We start from the raw sequence: 14,477 nt of genomic DNA, 5'->3' as shown, positions 1-14,477 counted from the left end.
ATATACACAGCTTATACACACATACATTCAGGATGCTTAACATGATCCAGCTCCCATCTGGACTGCATTTCCTGAGGGAGTGCAGGCCAAAGAGCCAACCACCTCACCCTCAGCTATGAGCTGGAGCCCGCTGCCTTGTCCCAGGGGGAAAGACAGACACACCACCACGTGCATGCCCAGGCTGACCACCCGGCCTGAGCAAGCAAGGGGCATGAGGAAGGGGGAAGTGTCCCTCTTATTGTCTGTCTGCCTGTCCAGAGAGCACAGGGAAGGAGGAAGGATGCAGCTAACACTTCAAGCAAGAACACGGGTGTGTGTGAACGTAACGGAACAGGGAAAGGGGCCCAGCAGAGGCGCAGGCTGCAGCCATCGCCCTCCCAGTTCACAGAAGGGAACTAAAGAGCGAAGCCAGCTCCTCTCCAGACTGATACAGCTCTACTAGAGCCCTTCCTGGAGAATCAGGGGTAATCTCTGGTTTTTGCAGGCTCTGCCTGTCAAGCTGTCAGTAAATCAATCCCACAACTTCCAGCAGTCGGTACCAATAGAGAAAGGCAGCCAGTACAAAGGACATGGTAAGACAGAACATCACGGCTATTCCGAGTGCAGGGGCAAACTGTACTATTTATTCATTCTTCTCCTGAATCTGTTTCATGGTCATACCCCATAATGAGCCACAGAACAGAAATCAAGATAAAGAAATGCTTTTAAAAGCACATATATGATTTATTACTTCGCTATCTGCCTGCGTTCTTCCCTCTCTTCCTTTTCGGATCTTGGACTGAAATAACAGAAGTTCCCACCGCAGCGGTATGCAGCTGAGCAAGTCACCTAGATACTGTAGATATGTTTAGACAAACTTCTAGACAAAGTTATAAATAAGCCTTGGATACAGCTATTCTCATTTTTGTTCTTCAGCATGTCTCTTTGTTCTCTAAGGATGGAATGAGAGTCTAGTGCCAGTGGAAAGACAAACTGATCTATGATGGGAGCTAACACGCTCCAAAATACTATTTTGGCCTTTAGAGAAGACAAAAGGGGAAAACAACTATGCAGAGTTGTTAGGGGGAGGGATTCTGTTTGTTTTTAGGCACTGCTTTTCTAAATCCCCTCCTAATCCATCTTCCAAACTTCCTTGCAACAAAAACGCCAGCCAAAAGTCAATCTATCATTAAAACCACTTTGCTGTCAGATGTATACTTTAATATCTTATACTTTACATATCACAAAGCTATAGGGACGCCTGAACAATGCTCCCTTGAAAATACTTGATATTTCTCTACCTGCAGATGTAACAGGAACAGAGACTGCAAATATCAGCAAGTCTGTGACTTTAAAAGATCTGAGAAAGGTTTTCCTGGATCTCCTTCCACAGCTCTGGGCATGCAGATCCTTTCTGCTGCTGCTTTCATATTTTCATTAGCTCCAATTTAAAGTTTTAGCTTCTCTTTGTGTCCCTAGGGTAGGAATCTTTCAGAACATTACCTCCATGAGGGTTAGAGAACTACATCCCATCTCTAGCACAGAGGCATTTGCAACTAATTCACATATCTCTGGCTCTCAGGTGACAGGTAACAGCAAAGGACCTTGGGGAAGATAATGAAGCAAGGGCAATAACCTTCAGTACAACCAAACTCAAGGAGCTCATTAGCTGATACTTACGGGGGTGTCACTCCTTTCGGGAGGCCTAATGCGTTGACAGAAACGGGTGGTGGCTGGGATGGCAGCATGGAGCTGAGAAAAGCTGCTGGAGACTGGCCCGAATTAGGAAATCTGGGAGTTGGAGACAGGCTGTGGGAAGGTGAAGAAAGTGAAGGAAGAGGAGGTGGTGGAGGAGGTGGAAGTGGAAAGGAATCACACGCCGGATATGTTGCGGTTGGACTAAAGACAGGTGGAGGCGGGGGCGGAGGGGACGGAGAAGAAGGAGACCAGGCAAACTCCCCTTCTGGAGCAAACTGCTGAGAGAAAGGGGGAACAGGCACTCTCCCAAACTGTTTCTGAGAAGCAGTTGGAGACATAGGAGAAGGAAGGCTGGATGTAGATGATCCTGAAGACGGAGTCACATAACCTGAAGCAGGGCTGATATTCTGAGCAGCAATGAACTGCTTAGGACGAGCATAGTTGAAGGAGCCGGAAGACTGCATGGTCGGGGAAGTATGAGAGTTAAGAATACTCATTGGCACAGGAGAGGTGACAGGCTGGCTGGACTCAAGCTCCTGGAAGGAGGGGGGAGGAGGAAAGGAAGGAGAAGGGGGAAGGTGCTGATGATGGTCAGGTTGCTGTTGGTGACGGTACCACTGGCCACTTTCTTGCTCCAGACGAATTTGGTTCTGCAGCTGCTGTATTTTTAGAGGGTCCCTGTAGGAAGGAAAAATAGACAAAAAGATGATCAGACATGCAGTGCTGTATGGGGAGGAGGTAAAAATTCCACTGATCTACCGTCTAGGAAAATCAGGAGGCAGGGAAAGTTCAAAGCATTCACATATCTTGAACAGCTCTATAACTTCAGAGCTAAAGCATTGCTACAAAGGTCTGGTTTTGGAGCTCAGGAACGGGGGGAGAAAGTATATACATAACAGAAGTTACCAGAACCATAAATCCTTATAAAAGGTGAATTGTAAGACAATTTGAAGATGCTTAGGCTATTTTAAAGAAGCAACACAGATAACATAAGTAATGGCAAAACCATTGAAGTTCTTAACGAGGATTTTAATTTCTTTCTTGCCCGTTCCACTCAGCAGCCCTGTTTCAGCAACAGGCCTCAGATCATTATTTACCCAGTGACAACTTCAACCTCCATTCCTTCTGTAGCCTCTGTGGGCCAATCAGACCTAATTACTGCCATACTTTCAAGGAGGTACTTGGAGACAAGGAAACAATCCCTGCGGTAAAACTACCCATGTATCTGTAGCCAAGCAAAGACGACCTCCAAGAAACATCTGTAATCTAAGGAAATAGTGAACTGAGCTTCCCACATGCCTTTAGTCCCACTTTTTTATTTATTCTCCAGGCTTTATTCTTAACTGTAGGTCCTGAGAAGTGTCTCAGTAGGTACCAAACAGAGCTCTGAAGAATTGCTCATCACAGGCAGATCAGCTCACATGGCAGTAAGAGTTTATTTTAGAAATGCAGGAATTCCCCAGTAGAATAAAGACTAAAAACCTGATATGCAGGAGAACTCAAACCTGTTAATTACATATCAAAAGAAGAGAAAAAGGCAAAATGTTCACTAGTAAAGCAAACCAGACCATTCAGTGGCTTTTTTTTTTTTTTGGGGGGGGGGGGGGTGTCCACAATACAGATGTTTGAATGACATTAAGATCACAATGAACTGTGTGGTCTATCATCTCAGAATACATCAGCCTGTCTTGCTTCAAAATTGTCATGTTCCAGCTGGAAATCATAACTTCATCTCAATACTCCAGATGTCCACAAAGTTCTAGCATATGCACATATACCTTTTCTGTATATTTAATATATAAATACTTCATTATATACAACTGTGTCATTGTTTATATATAATTTAGGCCTTTAAGCAGAAATTTTAGAAGCTGTCTGCTTAATGCATGGCATATGAACACATTTTCTGGCACAACAATATACTTTTGTTGGTAGCAACAAAATTAGAACTGGTAATATCATCATATTTTCCACTCAGATTAATTCTGATATTCCAACCATCCACATTTCCCAGAAAGTGTTTTCTGACAATGATGGTGCTTAAAATCTCAGGCCAAAGGAGACTGTTTAGATAAGGAAAAGGAGAGCAAACTTGTTTGGGACAGGAAACTGAAAAATCAGTTTGTTACATTTGCAGTTGTTTTTCCTCTTTTGTGTCACAAAGACGGTTCCATCTCACAACAGCCGTTATCTCACCAACAATACACGTTTCAGTCCTTCAAGGGAGATCCCACTTTCCTTTTCAATTAAATCAGCAACAATAACATCTAACCACCACGGTTCATTTGTAAATTTTATCATTCATTTTTTAGTGTTGCCAACAGAAACTCTAAATCCCTATCAGCTCAACTCTTCATTCCATGGGACCTGTCTGAACCTCATTCCTTGATTTGTGCTGAATTACATCAAAGTGTCCTTTCCCTAAATGGGCTAAAAACCATTTCAGTTCCCATCTTCATTCAGCTTTCCTGGCCTATGACAGAAATGCTTCTGGTCACCTCTGATTGGGAAGAGGAAGTCCTGTGAGATTACTGTGTTCAGCTCATCCTTTAGTCTATTTCCAGGTCTACTGTGCAATGCCTCTAAAACTACTCACAAATTATTTTATTTTCCATCACAATTAAACCCTCCCACCCCCTTTTTTTAATTTATTACAGAGAGGCTAAGGTCAACAGAAAATGGAGGAAATTTAGTATTGCAAGTGATGTGTTGGATACAGAAGAAACCTATCTGCCCACAACACTGCTGTGCTTACCCAGCATGTGCCGAGGGCAAGGCGGAGTGTCTTGTCTCGGGACTTTTTCATTCCCATTGCCAAGTCACATGGTGAAGCGTCCGGCCAACGGCGTAACACAAATGCCCATCTATGGCCCTGTCAATGGTAAGGACACTACTACAGCCCCGCCACCGCGCTGCCGCCCCACCAATGCGGGCAGCAGTGACATTCAGGGAATGCCTAGAGAAGGCTGGCAGGCAACCCCAAGGTTGCTCTCCTCTCACACTAAGCTTGAGTAGAGGCCGCAGCCACGTACATGCCTGTGAGTCAGCGTTTAGCTCAGGGCAGCACTGATCAGCTTTAGATCAGCTTAGGGTCCAGCCAAAGTAAGCCCATGTCTGCTTGAAAAATAAAGTGCAGACATCGCCATTATCACACCAATCCATGTGGCAAAATCATATAGGCCTTCTGAGAGTGAGTTTTCATTCCAGTGATAGAAACATATGGTCCTTGTTCTCACCTCAGAGCTATTCTCTTAGCAGCAGACACCACCCTGTACTCAATAATTTCTTGAGCAGAAGCGTTCCTCGGTGCTGATACCGGGAAGGTATCACGGCTGTGCCGCGGACAGAGAGCCCAGCAGTCCAGCTTAGGCTAGGGAATCACTCTGCTACATTGCTCTCATCAGCAGGGAAACAGAGAAAGGAATTTAAAAGAGTTCAGGTTTCGGATGAGATTACAGGAAAACTAGTTTAATTGTAATTACATCCTCTTTCTAATTAGCTGAAATACGCTTTGCAATCCCAGTGTTTTAAAGGGCACGCGTGCTTTCAGGGAACGCATCGAGCTTGTTTAGACAATAGAGAATAACACAGAGCTTTTGGCTTTGCCAAATGATTAAACATAACAGTGTGAGAATAAACAGTTAAAAGAAAATTCCTAATCAAATTCAATCAGTGGCAAAAGTAAATAGGAAATTGTAACCAGGGTAAAGTGTGTATATTAAGGGATCTCAGCAGCTCACTGAAGAGCAGGCCCAGGGGAACACAAACATCCCCAAAAAGGTCTGCTTCGGTATTTGTAAGGGTTTTTTCAATGCTGGGTATCCTTAGCCAAGATTTTTAAGGTATGCTAAAACAGATAAAGAAGGGCAAACAGTCCAGCAGCAACGTTGTACCACAGGTACGAGACAGGAGTGGCTCTGGCCTGCACGGCCTGGAAGCTCGGCTCACGCACGCGGCCTGCTCTGCGCACCTGGAGCCTGCTCACAAGGTGATGACTTCCAGAGCTAAAAGCCAGTGAGAAAGGGTGAAAACAGACGTTCAAAGGGAAGACTAGAGACACTGGGTTTCTTGGGGGGCAACCACAGGACATACTCTTTTAAAAACCAAACACTCTGGTTGTATGAGGTGGTCAGAGACTTCCCTGAGGATGCCAGTGCACATGGGGCATTTTAATAGTTACTCAAGCATTCATTTTCTGAAGCATGTGCTTAGTTCAGATTACAATAGCCTGCTTTACCTTCCTATCCCATGTTTTTCAGAATGTTTTTTCTTCCTGATACTTTCTTTGTATCCTATTTTTCTGGAAATTAATAAGTCCTCAACTTCAAGAACTGATATCAACCAACACCAGGAACCACACCTCCAGGTGCCTGGACACAGTGCTGCAGAGAGGGGAGACAGGCAGGGGGTTGTGCACCTCTGCAGGTCTCAATAGGAACTGGATTGCAGGAGGCATTACAGCAAATGGCATTTTCAGGGATGCAATCAGATCTTTCATATAGAGAGTTCTCCATCAGGCTTGTTCACAGGTTCTCACTATTGGAAGAAGTTCCAGCTTTATTTTTATCTTACATTTCTGGGTTTGTAAAGAGCTGAAATAAAAGTATTTAGAGGAAGAATGCCCCTCTTCTGGGAAGCACCCTACTGCGTGCAGTTTCATCATCACCTCCCTCAGTATAACGTGTCTGCATACCTTTTGACACAAAGGTTTATGTGGAAGCCCATTTATCCAGACTGTCTGGAGGTGGAGCTTCTCCAAAGGTAGGGACACGCTGTCAGAGCCTTGAGGGAATCAGTCATACACAAAAGTAACCCTGTCCAGGTAGTGTCTACCACAAAGTGTCCTAAGAGCAGTAAAGTTTATTCAGATAAGAACCAAGATTAAAAGCCTTTTTCTGCATTACAGCATGTTGGGGCTTTATTTAATTCCTGATTTTGTCTCTCCTGATCTTAATGAAAGAAAAGGAGCAAATGGGAAACAGACCAAAAAAACCCCTATTTTGGTTTGAAAGAAAGGGTTCTAGTTATCTCAGGGATGGAAGAAAAACAGGCTCACTTCTGCCTCAAGTCATTCTTGAGCAAAAGCAGACTGGTCCCTTCACAGTCCTACCAGTGATTTGCCCCAAGAAACAGGCCATGCAGTTCTACAGCCATGCACAAAATACACCTCTGAAACGAAGATCAGGAATATTTGTAATCAAAATCACCAGCATTAACCACAACTTTAAAAGCTTGAACTAGTTTCCTAAATTAAGATTTTAAATCAATGCCAGAAAACCTTTGTATTTGTATTTTGGGGTAACAACTCCTGAACTCTATGAAATCTACCCTCCAACAAAGACCGAGCTTCCAACTCAATACTACTGCTTCAGAACCACGCCAGAGCTCTACCAAAAGGGAAATGGTAACCATCATGCCATGCTAAAACGTAACACTGACCTGCATGCCAGCAGGTATATATGTTTAGATATATATATATATTTATGTTTAGATATATTTATATACTTAAAGATTTACACAATCCAATAGAGGATGGATTTTTTTTTTTCATAACTCACCAAAACCACTCTCTGAAGCATATAGTTATACCTCTCTAGCTCCTTGGCAGCCCAGCTGGATAACTGGTAGGCAGAGGAAGGATGGAGAACTGGAAGCAGTGGGAGCTTGGGAGCTGCTGTAGTTCCCTCACTAGATAACATTCGCAGGGCTTCCGCATCCGTGTTTCTTAGGCAGCTGGCACAGCACACTTGCCAGGGAGCTGTTGAAGCAGCTCTTGAACACACTGCTAATTTGCTTTCTACAACCACAGCATTTGTGTTCTGCTGGCTGAAATGGCATGGTTGAAAGTGAGTAGCTTTATAAATAGTACCTGTCACAAGAGACTGAACTGCACACGGCAGCTTATCTGAAAATCGATAGCAGTCACCAATACCTGGGACTGTGCTCTGACAACATTCCTAACATAATTTAAGGTTTGCCACCAGGTTTATCAGGGATTGAGAGCTGTTATAATGACCACTTAAGCTAGCAGGGAATTAACTAACAGCTGCCCTGAAAAGAAAGACTAAGAATACAAACGCAGCTCCAGCTAAACCACCCACTGAAGGAGTACTCGCTCTCCTGGAGAAGCGATAAAAACTGTACTTGTGTGACAAGGCAAGGGGGTGAAGTGAAGAGGGAGAAGAGGTGCCCCTTCCTACAAAACGTGCTGAGCAGTCACACACACAGCCTCCAGGCTCTGCCCACACAAACACGGTTACCACAGCAGTATGTTTCCCGACGCTGAATGATCTTTTATATCCTGAGAAATAAACGCAGGCTGGCTTACATCCTGCAAGGGTCTATATTTACTTAAGACTGGAATTATGGCTTAAAATAAAAACTTGGGGATGGGGAGAGAAAGCAAAAGCCAGCACCAGTCTGCAAACATTCAGAGATATGTTTTGGCCGTGCTAACAATTACAGGGATGATGCGGGTTGTCACTGCAACTCCATCCTCACACTGAACGACCAGAGAGCTGTAACTAGGAACCAGCTCCACCCGCTGCAACCTTTAAAGGTTTTTATTGCCAGCCCTTCAAACCTCTACAGTTTGAAAATGCAGATTCAGGACAAATGTTTTCCATAATTCAGGTTAATATGCAGGAGAGCTTATACTGAGTGTCACCAGAACCTAGCGCTCCCAGCACAATCATATGGTGTGATAACTAAGGCAGGCAGCGCACCATGAGCCCCCTGTGAAACTAAGCTTGACTTTTCCTCTTAGAAACCTCATACACACAGAAGAGAAACATAAACCATCTGCGTTGTTTGTGAACTCCTGTAAGGAAATGCTGCTCTAAGTTGGCTGTTAAAAGTGTTTCTGCCTATCCTAAAAAGCAGCGGTGGCACCTGTGCCCATTTTCCATTCCAGCTTGGTTATCTGCCACGGCATCACGGTAGTTCCTGTCCTGAGGAACTGATGGTGGTGGTGGTGCCAGTACTGAGCGACCACGAGCGATTCCTTTCGAGGCAGGAACCATTTGTCATCTCACTACACTGCCACGGGGACGTTTTTCACAACATGCACCAGTGAGATAACATGTTTAGCTTGGGCACAGAAAGAGAGGAAATGGTACTCCTGTGCACACTCATTGTTCCCCAAAGTCATAAAGACACAATGCGGCTCGAGCAAAGAGCCTGAACTTCCTATCTGTGGGAGGCTGCGACCCCCAGCGCCACTCTGCTAGGCAAAGAGCTCTCTCGCCTGGCAATGCCGTAGCGTCCCCTGCCAGTGCATGGATTACCCAGGGATGGGTGGAACAGCTAAAGCATGACACACTAACAAGTTTTGCTAATAAAGGAAGCAAAAAGTGTTACGTTATTGGAAGGTAAATCGTAACAAGGCTTTAATAGCCACACAGGTTCCAACTTAGAGCTGAATCCGTCCAAAGTACAGGACACGGGGACTTGGAACGCAGGAATGAGCTGGCCCAGGAAGTACCAGCAGCTGCTACAGGCAGTGATAACCTCTCAGCCCGGTTCTTGAGAGCGTTGGACAGGGCAAATAACCCTGCAGCACTACTCACAACTTTCACAAGGTTTACCCAACCACTGCAATCCTAACGCAATCACACCTTGTGCTCCATCCAGTGCAGCATGTTCCATCCCTGGTGTGCAGTGTAGGCTGGGAATCTCAACGGGAGTTATGGCAGTGAGAAGGAAGGTATTTACATGGATGAGTAACTGTGTGGCTGCTCTGCACACTGCAAACTGCCCAGAGAATCTGGAGTTACTGATGTATTACAGGTTGGTATCATCCAGAGACATTTCCAAATCTGCTGGGAGAATTTTTCCTCTCAGCTGCCCTCTTGGACAGCCTTTAAAAGCACCAGTGAAGCCCATCTCATGCATCAATTGCAGAACCAACAGCCTTTCACTGCTTCCCTGCCTGGCACCTGAACGGAACAAGTTACTCCATGTCGCAGTGCTGCTTGGTTCCAGCTGCAGTTAAGAGTTTGTTCAGGTATGGAGAAATTGCTTCAGCTGTCTTCCCCAGCCAGGTGAGCTGATAGACAGAGCACTGGGTGAGTGAAACAGTCACTTTGTGAAAGAAACTGAATACTAAAAATAGCTGAAATATCCTCAGTGTTCACATGAGCTGCAGTATGGCACATAAAAGCTTCTGCAAAGAGGGGGCAAATGCTCCATCTGTCCATGCCCAGCAGACTCTGAGAGATACCTTAGAGACCAGTGCAAACTCCATCGGGTGCTGGCAGAAGAGCAGCAACAGAGTATCCACAGAAAATGAGGATATTTCTCATGAGAACCCCACCTCAGCCTCTTCTGAGGCCCCATCTGGAGTGCTGGGTCCAGTTCTAGAGTTCCCAGAATAAGAAGGACACGGTCCTGTTGGAACGGGTCCAGAAGAGGCCACAAAGATGATCAGAGGGCTGGAGCAGCTCTCCTATGAATCCAGGCTGAGAGAGATGGGCTCATTCAGCCTGGAGAAGAGAAGGAGCCGGGGAGATCTTACAGCACCTTCCATTCCCTGAAGGGGCTATGGGAAAGCTGGGGAGGGACTATTTAGGAGGGCCTGGAGTGACAGGATGAGGGGGAATGAGTTTAAATTGGAAGGGGGTAGTTTTAGTTCTGAGCCCAAATATGCCCAGCTACCGCTTATTACCACTGTGTGACCAAACGAACTATCACGATGCTACCTTAGGTGAACCCCAAGTACTAAGCAGACCTGCAGCCTTGCTCCCTTGCATCTTCACCACACTGAAATTTCTCTAGTGCTTATTAAAAACCTATTAATACCTATCAACAGAATTACCCAGCAAAAGCAGAATCCACCCACAGTACTTAGATGTCACTGCAGTCAAAATACACTTCAGAGTACATGCTGCTCCTGAACAGACTGACCAGCCTCCCCAGAACTAATCACATTCCCCATCAGCACAAAGAGAAACAACAGATCCTGAAAGGACACACATTTGGACACAGATGCTCAGTGTGAGTTAGCACTAGCAACAAGTAATTCTAAAGAGTATTTCCCTTGTAAATAGGTGAAGAATTTGGCATTTCTCTACTTGCTGGTAACAGTGCGGGGCATTGTTCTGCAAAGCTTCAAGGGAATACCTTGCATGTAAATGGCAAGGCTAATAATTGCTTTTGTAGTTGTTAGTGAAGACACATCCCATAAAGATGATCCAGTTGAAGCACTTACACAGTAAGGACTTCTTCCCCAAATTAAGCTGTGCCTTAAGTGATGCATAATGACATAAAAAAGAAGGCATCGCACAGGTAAGAGCCGCGATGACAAACACTTGCTACAGCCAAACCCGTGCCAGCAATTCTGAAGGGCTGGTCCCTTCTCTAAAACTGGTTTGAATCTTGCTCAGCTCCCAGAGAAGGGAGTCAGCCTTCTCACCCCGGGAAAACATGTGGAAGGACCAAGCTTCATTTTTCCCAAATAAAACAGTGCCGAAGCCCAGGCACCACTTAGATCTGCACTTCCCCGACGAGGACAGTAAGGCCACGTCTGCGTTGGTGCTGTAGCTTGCAGCAGAAATGTGCTTTTGAAGCTGATCTCCAACTGCCCCCACTTGCTCGTTCTCCAGTGTGCATCCTAGGGATGCTTCTCAAGAACATGAACCCAGTTCCTGGCTGGTGCAGCCAATGTAACAAACTCCAAGCCACTGATGGGCTCCAGTCCATGGAAGTGGACCACAGCTCCTGTGAAGTGATAAACTCCATGGCTCCAAAACGCATAGTGGAGGTACCGTGCCCTCAGCTTGAATGTTTCACTCTAGAAGAGCCACTCTTGTTCCTGCAGGCTGCTGGCTAGCATAGGCTGTACATACAGGGCAGATGCACACACCAGGAGGAGGTGTCTAGCTCAACCATACAAGTGTTGAGAAAAGTGCCTAACACCTCAAGAGAATTGGATTCAACTTTTGTGTAAGTCAAAATTTCTGCAGAATTTAACACCTATTGTGCTGAAGAAACACGCAGAAGTTCACCTCTTCCTTTAATTTATAGGGTTTCTCAAAGTTCTTAAGCGTACAGCACATTGATGTGCAGTGTGGTAAAAAGCAGGGTACCACATGTATTATGTAACATTTACAGAGTCAGGGGCCACCCTACACAGCAACTTTGCTATCCTGTGTGTTGTAGTGCATATTTTACTATAGGATTGCCTGCAGCTGCCCTCCAGAATTCAACTAATAATGGTTCTCCTCTGTACTTCAGTAAAATCCTCCCAGATAAAAACTGTATGTCTTCAGCTTGATCACAGCATAGTCTGCAAAAAGCTAGTTCCAAAGAAAAGTACATTCCTCAAGATTTAAACCCATTTTGTCTGATGAAGGAAGATTTTCCCATGATGGATTACTTGGATGACTCAAGCACCTTCTTACCCTGGAACTGGACACACTCGGACAAAGAATATTGGCCTAGAAACAGCACTTGCCTGATTTGAGGGTCCCAAGCCTACATTCATTTCTAAATGTTAATGTTAAAATGAACATTCTGGAATGGATGACAAGAAATGTGGTTTATCTGTTCCTACAGTGAAAGTCAATGCAATTTATCATGACTATCAGCAGTTTAACTTCATCTTTATTGAAGGATGTTTTTACACTGAATAATTACTAGTGTGCACTCCATCCATCCATCCATCCATCCATCCATCCATCCATCCATCCATCCATCCATCCATCCAGTTTCCTTAGCATTAATAGAGTACTTCAATTACATTTGGAAACTGCTGGTAAATCACTGTAAGTAAACTGAAATGGAAAAGCCCTAACTCCATGCTTTGTTTCCATTAGTGTGAGTGCAAAGAAGATGTAAGAGTAGTCATACACATCTTTCACAATGCAGTCAACACAACCTACATGTAAAACGTCTTCTTCAAGTTTTCTGAGGACTGGGACTCCTTTACCTCACAAACAGGTGAGAGTGAAATGAAAAATCCCCCTGGTTGTGGCCTAATAAACAACCTATAGCTCCCTATCAAAAGGAAATTTTGGCCTTGTAGGTTACTTCAAAGGCAGAGAGATTTTGACAGGACCAAAACTGGTAGCTCTACAGTCAACATCAGTGTGGATCAGATGGTTCTTCTTGTATGAACCAAGAGCTTTCACGTGATCCTCACCTATCTTCTGTTCTTCTCAGTTATACTCAGTGGTATAATGCCAGTCAGCCTCCAATTTTTGTTCTCACTGACCTCCCTCTCTCCAATTGCTGCCTTCTTTCCTGTCACCCTGCCTCTTCCCTTTGGCTATCACCACCTCTTTGCCAACCCTTGTGAGCTCCAGAAGTGCTACCTGAGTGTCTGATATCAAAACTTGTGACTTGGCCTTGTACCTCACTCCACATACAGCTTCTCTAGAAGAGTATGCCTTGCTCTTCAGAGAGCACTAGCCTCAAATGCCCTTGACTACTAGAGTTTTGTCCTGAGACCTAAAGTATAGCTACTCTAGGTGTTAGACCCATATGACCCCTGCGTCTCTGGGCCAGATTACTAACGCTACTCTGTGGTCACAAGCAAAACATAAACCCCACATTGATCCTATTTCTCATTTGAAGGATCCCTGGATTCCTTTTCAGCCTCAGGGAGAAACCTCAAACACAGCCCTGAACTGTTACTGCGTTACCCAATCCAACACATTCGGATTACTCAAGGCCAATTAACTGATTAAACAAGTCATACCAAGAGAGATAAGAATTTTTTGCAGAACAAGGAATGAGTCAATGAAAGTCAAAAACCCAGAGGTGCCAAAGGACCTTTTAAACCATCATGCATTCATCACAGAGGGCAAAATACAGCAAAGACATTTAAGGGCTCTGACTGTGCTCTTATCAGGGAGAGTGGACACCAAGATTTGCAGAAAGACTCAGCTCCTTTGTAGGTTTGTTTGGAGGAAAACAACTTAGTTCCCCAACCATCCTCCTCTTCTGCATGCCAAGACTCCAACAAGCCCATGCACTTGGCCTCACCACATCAATCACTTTCTCACGCCCTGAAGGCAACACTGTCTGAAGCTGTCCGGTTGTTGGTCATTTCATAAACCTTCAGAGACTGCAGTTTTCCAAATGGATTTGAAGACTTCAATATTAAAGTTACTTAAATAGCAACTAATCCATCAGGCATTAGTTTTAAAAACGAGGAAATAAACTTTGCTAAGCAAGGACTGCTAGCACACAAGTCTCGCTGTACACTGTCCAGGCAATACTTCACAGATTAGTTATGTCTTGATCTTCTACGCTGGGGAGAACTTTTGTCCTCAAGAGCCTAGTGCTAGAAATGGCATCCCATAATCCAAGGGGCTTTGTTTTGTTTAAATTTGTCATATGGTTAAAATCTGATAGTTGAAATTAAGAGAGATCTGTAAGGCAGCGGGCCCAGCTTGATTAACACACTTAATAATTGCAGGAAATGTTTTTTCGACCCTTAGTTGACTCGAAATTTTTTCTCATGATTTTTTCACAGCATGATCTACTTCCCTAATGAATCATTCAGAGCGATGAGAAAAGATCTGCAGACTTGGAAATAGCAACAGAGTCTTGCAATCATTTCGAAATCCTCTATATATTAAATAGCTTTATGTTTTCCAAACAAGCTCCAGATGTGGAGCACAAGGACACTCGCTTTGCGATAGGCCTTTTTATTCCGGCCTCACAGCACTCCAGTTTGCTCTCGTGTGGCTCTAATTCTTCTAGTGGAAAGGAGACACGTAGGGAAATGTTCTCATCATCTTGTCTTTGGCATCTCACTGACACTGAGTAGTAGCACAGCCTTCTAGATAGTCAGT

General features: G+C 44.6%; 1 protein-coding gene across 6 annotated transcripts in view; it reads right to left on the bottom strand.

Annotated features, from left to right (window-relative positions):
* Positions 1-14,477, bottom strand: part of PALLD (palladin, cytoskeletal associated protein) — a gene marked incomplete at its 5' end in the record, with an annotated part of 172,131 nt that overhangs the window by 35,840 nt on the left and 121,814 nt on the right. For 3 of the 6 annotated variants that reach the window (XM_084262803.1, XM_084262804.1, XM_084262805.1), the window contains one exon: positions 1,660-2,355. The exons of 2 other annotated variants lie outside the window; for them this stretch is intronic. In XM_084262803.1, coding sequence (XP_084118929.1) covers positions 1,660-2,355 — 696 coding nt within the window. The remainder of the gene's footprint in view (positions 1-1,659; positions 2,356-14,477) is intronic. One more of the 6 variants, XM_084262806.1, reaches the window with a different exon arrangement.

The sequence above is a fragment of the Gallinula chloropus genome (assembly GCF_964237585.1).
Source record: "Gallinula chloropus genome assembly, chromosome: 4".
NCBI lineage: Eukaryota > Metazoa > Chordata > Aves > Gruiformes > Rallidae > Gallinula > Gallinula chloropus.
This window is presented reverse-complemented; position numbering and strand designations above follow the sequence as displayed.